General features: G+C 39.0%; 1 protein-coding gene across 3 annotated transcripts in view; it reads left to right on the forward strand.

Annotated features, from left to right (window-relative positions):
* The window catches only part of adamts12 (ADAM metallopeptidase with thrombospondin type 1 motif, 12), a 31,002-nt gene extending 21,014 nt beyond the window's left edge, over positions 1 to 9,988 (forward strand). For all 3 annotated transcript variants that reach the window (XM_058774974.1, XM_058774975.1, XM_058774976.1), the window contains 9 exons: positions 600 to 741; positions 877 to 1,003; positions 1,322 to 1,532; positions 2,924 to 3,796; positions 4,077 to 4,229; positions 4,303 to 4,476; positions 4,957 to 5,103; positions 7,228 to 7,381; positions 7,948 to 9,988. In XM_058774974.1, coding sequence (XP_058630957.1) covers positions 600 to 741; positions 877 to 1,003; positions 1,322 to 1,532; positions 2,924 to 3,796; positions 4,077 to 4,229; positions 4,303 to 4,476; positions 4,957 to 5,103; positions 7,228 to 7,381; positions 7,948 to 8,063 — 2,097 coding nt within the window. In that variant the 3' untranslated portion in view covers positions 8,064 to 9,988. The remainder of the gene's footprint in view (positions 1 to 599; positions 742 to 876; positions 1,004 to 1,321; positions 1,533 to 2,923; positions 3,797 to 4,076; positions 4,230 to 4,302; positions 4,477 to 4,956; positions 5,104 to 7,227; positions 7,382 to 7,947) is intronic.

Below are 9,988 nucleotides of genomic sequence, written 5' to 3' on the forward strand. Positions count from 1 at the left end.
AAACTCTATAGACACCATGAGGTTTATAAACACAAGCACAGGGTTTACTGTGCACTAACACTGGAAATCTACAGGGTGTAGTAGCCTAAAAAATCGTATAGTAATGATTAAAATAGTTTTTTATGGGTCGTTGCATCACATCCCTTTCTGACACAGGTAGAATTTCTATTGAGTGATTCAAGTGTTTTACTAAGTATTTCTGTTGTATTCTTTCAAAAAAGTGTGTATTTTGGCTTTTAATCTTATGCTTTGACTGAAAATGCAATTCTTGTGTGTTTTTGACATATTGAGTAAAGAGTCAATGCTATGCAGCCCATTGTGTTGAACCTGAATATTTCTTTAATGAACCACTGGACAATTTGCCCAGAAAGCATTTTTGTTAGAATATTGAATTTTGATTTAATTTAATTCTCTTGTGAAAAATCATTGTAGCAGACACAGTTATTTTGATTTATCACTCTTCTTCTGACATTATTTATGTGAGAAAGCATGAAAATAAAGTTGTTGCTTCTAATTGGCGGGACACATGCAAAACAAGATGATTTGTTGAATGCTGTCATTACATGATAGATGCTTTTGTTTCAATGTGACATGTTCAGCTGTTGTTCCAAGAAGCAAACCCTGGTGTCAAATATGAGTACACCATTAAGAGGAGTCGCCCACTGGGGAATGAAATTCTGGAACCAGAGTACATCTGGAAATATGGAGCCTGGACTGACTGCAGCACTAGCTGTGGGCTTGGTACAGAGCAAGATTTTTCTTTACTCGATCCATAGTTCAACTATGCCGTCATTGCAGGATTATTTGGTGTGTTTATATTGCTAAAGTTTATTCCAGCAGGGTTTTGATAGCATGTGATCTTCTGTCTCTGTACAGGTGAGCAGTATCAGCCTGTGCGCTGTTTTGAGCCAGAGGTTGGTGTGGTCGAGGAATCGCTGTGTGACCCCAGCACACGTCCTGATGACAGGCATCGCAAGTGTAAGAACATGGACTGCCCTGCAAGGTATGCTACTGTACTTATATAATGGTTATGTTCAGAATAGCACACCACCGTACTAGTATTATTTATTATCTCTATATAATTTATTCCCGTCATGGCAATCAGTATCATTACTCCAGTCTTCAGTGTCACATGATCCCTCAGATATCATTCTAATATGCTGATTTGCTGCTCAAGAATTTAGAAACACTTCTGATCGTTATCAATGTTGAAAACAGTTAATATTTTTGTGGAAACGAAATTCTTCGATTAACAGAGCGTTCAAAAGAACAGCATTTATTTGAAACAGAAATCTTTTGTAAAATGCTCTGTGCACCTCAGGTGGTGGGTGGGAGGATGGCAGACATGCTCGGCTACATGCGGTCCAGACGGAGTGAGAAAGCGCACCATTCTGTGCGTGCGTACGGTGGCCGGAGAGGAGCGGGTTCTGCACCCTGGAGACTGTAAGCAGCTGCTCAAACCCAAACCTGTGGTACCCTGCAACCGAGACGTACCGTGTGGGTTCGAATGGACTGTGGGGAACTGGAGCGAGGTGGATACTTTAATTATAAATTAACTTGGTTCATGTTCTTTATGTTCTTCATTGACATTTGTGACTTTTTTCGCTCGCAAAATTTGCATTCGCACACACAATTTTTGCGTTCCTTCAAGAAACGTTGCATTCACTCACAAAAAATTTGCATTAGTTCGCAAAATGTTTGCATTTCCTCGCAAAACTTTTTTTGTAAAAATTTTGTGATGGAAATAATGAGGTGTGTCTATTTCAGTGCTTTTGCAAGCAAATGGGAACACAAATGTTTGGTGAGAAAATGCAAAGTCTGGCAAGGAAACATAATACTTTTGTGAGAGAACACAAAAGTTTTGCCCTCGAAAGCAAAAGCATTGAAATACAATTTTTCCTCCAATCTCTTTTTTTTTCCTGTCACTACAGGCGCTTTCGCACCGGAGGAACTTTTCATAGTTCCTAGAACTTGGAACGGTTTTAGTTCTAGGAACTCTGTTTGGGGGAACTAATTTAGCTCCTATTCAGAGTAGGGTCTAGAACAGTTCTATTGGAACTACCAGTGACGTAAGTGTACGCTGATTGGCCAAACGCATATGAAACACTGGCTATCTGGCATTTTTAAAAAGCCATGTAAAAATATTTACTCCACGAACATGGAAAACAGCGATAACAGCATTTAGCTACCTGTTGTCTGCAGCGTTGTGTTCTTTTGTCAGCCTCGATCATATGTAGCACTGCAAGTTGTCACAGGAGTTTTAGTCAGATTTTTGTGCTCTTTCAGTCGTGTGAAATTGGTTCTCAAGGAACCACCATGCTGTCAAGTTCCGAGAACTGAATTCATAGAACTACGTGGTGTGAAAGCCCCTTATGTCCCCTTAGGGGCTCCATCAGTTTTATGTTTTGTAAATGCACTGAAAATTTAAAGTCTGTCATTATCTTACCCTCATTTTGTTCTACATGACTCTTTTCTTTCACTTTGACTTGATTAGATCTATTAGGGTTGTCAAAAGTGCTGACTTCATACTACCAAATAAGTACTGAAATTTTATTTATTTATTTATTTAAAATGTGAAGATACCAGCATTTCCTCTTGGCATTTTGAGCGCTGTTGAGCGGATTCTTAAACACCTCTGACTGTTCACATGCTCAACAGATATGTCTGATTGGCTAAAATGATCATCGCTTCAAAAACATGTTGTAAATACACTTTCACGCTCTTCACCAAAGGCTTACACAGATATACACGGGAGCATCGGAAAGCCGTGTCTATCAGCGCATCCCTAATATATCTGCTCATAGACGGATCCGCTGATAGATGCCTACTTTCAAACGATCCAAATTTTCACCAAATCTTGCACCTCTGATTCATGGGGCATTTTTGCATAGTAATTAGTTGCATTGTCATTGTCATCCCGCAGTGCTCTCTGTCTTGCGATGGAGGGATAAAGTCCAGAGTTGTCAAGTGTGTGGCAAAACAACCCGGCCGGTGCAACCCTGCCAATCGACCTCGTTCCACAATCCTCTGTAACCTCCAGAGCTGCTCGTCCACTAACAGATGGACGGGTTCTCCATTCCGACCACGATTCCGACCTAGAGTCCCTCCTAAAATCCCAACGCAGGCCCAAACACCAGGATATAGCACCACTATCATGCCTCCAAACACCTCTTCTACCATTACAACCAACACCTCTCCAATATCCACAACATCTGACATTATCCATGAAGATGACCATGGCTTTATCTTGGTGAGGGACGATCACAAAGGCAGTGATGGTCCTGGAACGGTTCCCACAAATACTGAGGATGAGGAGGGAAGCGCAGACCTGCGGCCTCCGGATAAAAGCTACACACCAGGTTATGATTATATAGTAGAAGATCCAACCGGAGAAGAAAGGGCACATGAGGATAATATGTTTACCAGCATCCCCACATCCACTGTCCAGTCATTGCATACTAACATCTCCACAACAAAACCAGCCACTACTAGTAGAACCCAATACAATGATTATTTGACAACATCTCCAGTGTTAACAACAAGCTCATATGAACCACATACCACCCCAAACCCAACAGTGCCACATTTGAATACTCAAAGTTCACAAGCAACTGTCCCTACAGTGAAGATACTGAGAAAAGCCTCACAAACACCAAACAGTCCCAGCAAAGGCAATGCTCCTAAAGCAGTCAGGCAGAAGCCAGAGACAACGACCACCACAGATGACTATGGGAATCTTAATGCACGAGATCCCATCAGTAGGAATGCATTTTGGAAAGTGGGCAACTGGAGTGATGTAAGAATGCAAACCTAAGGCAATTACAGTATATTATATTACATGCATTGAATTATGATTAGATTTGCATTCCCAGAGGGAAATACTAGTGCTTGCATGGCAGCAAAAGAATAGTGTTAAATGTTTGGGCAAGTTTAGACTTTAAATGACATGAAGAGTCGCTGTTGTCAAGACACTGCGAAATATGAATTTCTTCTTCAGTATTTTTGCATTGTTTTCCCGTACAAATCTAATCTAAACATCTAAACAATGCATGCCTAATATGTATTTTTCGTCCCAGTGCTCCACTACGTGTGGTCTTGGTGCAGTGTGGCGGTCAGTAGCCTGCAGCTCAGAGCGTGAGGAAGACTGTGCCAGTGTGAAAAAGCCAGAACCTGCCCGCCGATGCAACCTGCGACCCTGTGCCACCTGGAAGACTGGAAACTGGTCCAAGGTAAAGCCACGATTTCAAAACAAACCTAAATGACTGTATCCTGCAATGAACTGTGATGACTCCCTCTCTTTAGTGTCCTGAAGGCTGTGTGACTGATATGAAGCATCGAGAAGTGCAGTGCATCGACACTCAGAACAGACGTCCACTGAGGCCTTTTCACTGTCAAGCTCTTTCATACAAACCACACAGCAGTTTGCCCTGCAACACCCGGCCCTGCCTGCAGTGGAAGTCCTCACCCTGGGCAGAGGTACTAATACTAATGTCACATCGCAGAAAATAGTCTAGTCTAAGATAAATTGTCCAGAGCAGTGTTATTTTAGTGTCATAGACATACTATTATTGTTTTAGTTATTATTTTGAAATAGTAATGTAATAACTGTTAAAATTTTGAATTAGTTTTTATTTTTATATTTGCTGTTTTCATTTAAATTTTAAACTTTTAGTAATTTTGTTGTGTTTTGTCATTTTTATTAATCATTGTTTTTAGTATCATTAATATACTATTATAGTTTTATTATTTTTTTAATTTTAGTTATTTTACTTTAAACTAAAAAAAGAGAGAAATGCTGCTCTGGCAACTAGCTGAAATAAATGTGTAATTATTTATTTATTTTTATTTCAGTTAAAATGTATTTTATTTCAAGTAACAGTTTTAGTTAACTATAATAACCCTGGCCCAGAGTAGTTCTTATCGTTTTTTATATGTATATATATCTGTGATTGACAGTGCTCTAGAAGCTGTGGGCGCGGAGTGAAGGAAAGACGTGTGTACTGCCCTGAGTACCAGCGCTGCAACGTCACGCTCAAACCCAACAGCACCGAGTCCTGCAATCTGCAGCCTTGCACCAGCTGGACAACTGAAGCCTGGGGTCAGGTAACACACCGCAAAAACCTCAGTCTTCATTTACAGAAAAGAGTAAATATAGTGTGTGACTCGATATTGTGGCAAATGCAATGTGATGATACACTACTTTTCAAAAGTTCAGGCTTAGATTAAGACTGTCAAAAGTGACAGTAAAGACATTTAAAATATTATAATTGAATTACCTCCACAAATCTTTTGAACTGTAGTTTACCTATTATAACAATAAGTTGGGGTATCATTTACTCCCGGCATCTGAGCCACTGAAGACGCAGTGGATTACCATTGTTTTTGAAGGGAATGCACCCCCTGATCTACCTAAATGCGTTTATGTTTGTGCAAATCATTTGTGATCCAGCCTAACCTATACAGATTAAGTGAGTATAAAGTTCTTTTATGAATTTTTGCAAATCGCCTTTCCTAATAATGTGCTAGTTAGCAAGTTCCGTGGCTAAAGAAGAGAGGGGCGTGACCCCACAGAAGAGAGGGGCGGGGTGAGCAGAGCTCATTAGCATTTAAAGTGCCCCTATTATGGGTTATGAAAGGTTCGTATTTTGGTTTTGGGAGTCCTCAACAACAGGTTGACATGCATGCAAGTTCAAAAAACACTTTCATTGTCTTATATCCATTTATTCTTACCTTATTTGCTCAACGACTCCCAAATGATTCGTTTAACGATTCATTTTTCCAAACCCCTCCTTTGCGTGACGCTAATCTGCGGTGATTGGTCGATTGGTCTCATTTTCATTTCATCATGCCTGATATGCCTGATAAAGCAGCGTTTGTGAGCACAGTGTTGTTTTGTGTACAGCGTTACCGGGGAAACCGCTATTTTACCCTCCAAAAGCAGCACCTAGTGACAAAGAGTGAATTTGCATCTTCATTCAGACCAACATGAAAAGACCAAGTGGGCGGGCAATATGCTAATGTTTCATGTTGACGTCAACATGAAACGGCCTGGGATTCGTTTTAAAAACGACTCGTTTCAATGATTCAGAGTCGACTCTTTCTTTTGAGAGACAATAACTTTATACACGGTGCACTTTCAGATTTAAAACTTTGCAGGATGTTTTCATTCACTTAGAGCTGTGTTACACACTGCATGAAAGGTCATTTTCAAAAATCCATAATAGGGGCACTTTAAAGGAACATGCAACAAAACGGGCTGCTGAAAACAAAGCTGTTTTTGACAAGGGTGAAACCCACTGAGAAATTTTAACCAAGTATGTTATAGACTTTTTATTAAAGGGATAGTTCACCCAAAAATAAAAATGTGATGTTTATCTGCTTACCCCCAGGGCATCCAAGATGTAGGTGACTTTGTTTCTTCAGTAGAACACAAACAAAGATTTTTGACTCAAACCGTTGCAGTCTGTCAGTCCTATAATGCAAGTCAATGGGCACACAATCTGTGAGAGTTAAAAAAACATGCACAGACAAATCCAAATTAAACCCTGCGGCTCGTGACGATAGATTGATGAGCGCATACACGGCATCCGGTGCGTGACGTCTGTATGTGCTCTGGCGTAGTTTACGCAAGCGCCGGAAGCGCTTCCACAATCTCTGTGCACTGTGTAAACAATGAGTGACGTATACGCGCGACAGATCGCTTAAGGCGCTTGCGTAAACTACGCCAGAGCACATATAGACGTCATGCACTGGATGCCGTGCACGCGCTCAGGGCAGTTGGACATAGTGTTGTATTAGAGGTAAAAAATGATAAAAATACTGTTCAGTTTCTTGCACAAACCGATCGTTTCGTGTCTTAGGACATCAATGTATCGTCACGAGCCACAGGGTTTAATTTGAATTTGTCTGTGCATGTTTTTTTTACTCTCAAAGATTGTGTGCCCATTAACTTGCATTATAGGACTGACAGACTGCAATGGTTTGAGTTAAAAAATTTTCGTTTGTGTTCTACTGAAGAAACAAAGTCACCTACATCTTGGATGCCCTGGGGTTAAGCAGATAAACATCAAATTTTCATTTTTGGGTGAACTATCCCTTTAAGACCCTAAAGAATCACATCAACTTGTGGAAAATGGGCATCCGATGACCCCTTTAGACAAAAATTGGTGTACACCCCTCCCTGAGCATCTATGATGTAATGTCATTGTGGTTTTTATTGATTGACAGTGCTCCAGAAGCTGTGGTGGAGGGGTGCAGAAGCGAGCCATGTGGTGCATAAATGAGGAATCCGGCAAGGAAGAAAAGATGTCACTGTGTGCAAAACACAATAAACCTGACAGTGTGCAGAACTGCAACCCAAAGGAGTGTAAAACTGATTTAGGTAAACTGGATTATATAATATTGTATTCTGTTTGTTTAAGTGGTCCCAAAATGTATTTGTACACTTAAAAATGCATGAATGTCGTTGCATTTGATAAAAACAAATTTAAAATATTAAGAAAATCTAGTATCTTGATGATACTGTAATGACACAGATTTTTAGTGGATGTATTAAGTCCGTTCTCCTCAAGTTTACACAGGTGACCTAGCAGAGAAACCACAGGTGTATTTCATTACATTAACAATCAACATGATCCACTTACATCCTGATCCACTATCTAACTGCTTATTTCACTGAAACCCAACTTTGAGCTTAATAAAAGTCATTTGGTTATATTTTGTTATCTAATGCAATGACAATGTATACATTTTTAAGCATGGCTTACACGTGCCACAGTATTCAATTTTTATCCATGAAAAATGTTTTTTGTGCAAGAGACCAAAAATATTTTTCCCCCAAGCAATTTGTGCCTACATAGATCATTTTAATATAGCATGGCTTTATAGTTTATTTTTAATGTTAAAGACCTTTAATTGTTTTTGTTACTTTGTTTCCTTTCTTTGCAGGTCTAGTTTGTAAGAAAAACAGCATGTCGACACGTTTCTGTGAGAAACTCAAGCTGCTGGGTCGCTGCTCGCTGCGCTCGATCCGCAAGCAGTGTTGTGTCACTTGCATGATGTAACACTGCAGAGGTCAGGCTTGGGTCATCGACCAAAAGCACAAACTACTGGACACACAGACGTCCCTCTCAAATATATGAAAAATATGTGGTTTTTACTTGAACAAAGGAATCCTAGGCGTTTGACCATGTGTTCCCTCCATTTGTCTTAAAATGCATCTTGAAATGCTTCCAAAAACATCAAGCTTTAGTTACAGGATTCAGCATCAGTTAGACGGTTACCATATATTTTTTGCACTCATTTTGGACTTTTTATTGTTGTTATAAAAAGGTGTGTTTTTGACAGGTTTAACAGTCAACAACATGTTGAACACACAGCAAGACACCTGTCTTTACGGACCCACTTTTTTATATCATGGGTCAGTTGGAAACTGCCTTGAAGCAAGCAAAAGTTTTTGCACGCACAGGCTGATATTCAGGTTATTCATTAAAAACAGTAGTTGTTATTATCTGAAGCATCATGTGACCACTGTCTGATGAACATTATGCAACGCTTTCACAGTCAAAATGTGCAGTTCCTAAATTAGCGTAGTTTTACTAACTTATTTTGCACAAAGCTAAGGTTAGCTCAATAATTTGTGGATATGTGTGCAAAATTATTAACTAATTAACCCAAGTTGTTATTAGGCAGTATATTAATAGGCTGCATGAAAAATTGAGGGCATAAATTTGATTTTAGATAGTTACAGTCTCAGGTTGTTTTTGCTTTTGTTTTTGTTCTTATTTTATTTTCTTTGCTATAAAAGATGCTTTGATAATTTGCATAGACAAAGCAAATAACATCACTAACATTTCAACATGACTTAAGAATTTTAACATTTTTTTATTTGCCACATTTGTTGATCAATAGTTTTAATCCAGTGGATACTGTCTTAAAAGACCCCACCCCCCCCACCCAAAATTTTTTTTATTTCCTGCTATAAACATATGATGACCTAAGATGCATCATTATAAATGCAGAGAAAATTAAAAAAGAAAATGACTGTAATGTAAGGAAAATACAAAACTGTGAAGTAACAGGCTGTTTTATATTATTAAGAGCTGAGAAATGGTACTTTATAAACAGTACGTATTTGTAACTTCATTGAACAACTTTAGTCGTTCAGTGAATCATATTTAGTGTTGTGATGAAAATGCAGGTACGAATATTTCAGGTACAAAAAAATCCAAAGCAGCCAGTAGAATCTGGCTAGTTTAGTTTCCATTTATCTATTTCTTCCCACTTAACAAATTATAATCGTAAATAGTTTTTTAATGAATCTTTACACAGGATCTTATAAATGTTTTACTTAAAGTGTATTCCCCCTCAGGCCACCCAAGATGAACTGTAGATTAGTTTGTTCATCAGAATAGAGGACAGAAGCGATGGTTTAATGTTAAAACGCCTTGTTTCTTGCAAAACCTACTCAAAACCTTCTCAAGATGTTAATTGATAGACTGGGGCGGTGTGGATTATTTGTGTATTAATATGATGTTTTTATCAGCTGTTTGGACTCTCATTCTGACGGCACCCATTCACTGCAGAGGATCCATTGTTGAGTAAGTGATGTAACGCTACATTTCTCCAAATCTATTCTGATGAAGAAACAAACTCATCTACATCTTGGATAGCCTGAGGGGGAATACATTTTCAGCAAAGTTTCTTTTTTTCAACATTTTCAATGTTCCTTTATCTGCACTGTATTTGTGGTTTTTCTAGTTAATGTGCTTTTGTTAACGTGATTTGAGAATATGGATCCAGCTGTGTGTATGTTGTATTGGTGCTGTTATGGTGCTGCAGACTGTTGGTGCTCTATGCTTATGAGGCATTATCAGGGTGCTCAAACGGTTAAGACATTGTTAACCAGTTAAATGCACATTGTCACTGAGGATGGAGGTGTTGCAGGTCAATCCTCTCTGGCCTTTAAAGCAGGTCTGAACATTTTATA

The sequence above is a fragment of the Onychostoma macrolepis genome, chromosome 05, assembly GCF_012432095.1.
Source record: "Onychostoma macrolepis isolate SWU-2019 chromosome 05, ASM1243209v1, whole genome shotgun sequence".
Classification (NCBI taxonomy): Eukaryota; Metazoa; Chordata; class Actinopteri; order Cypriniformes; family Cyprinidae; genus Onychostoma; species Onychostoma macrolepis.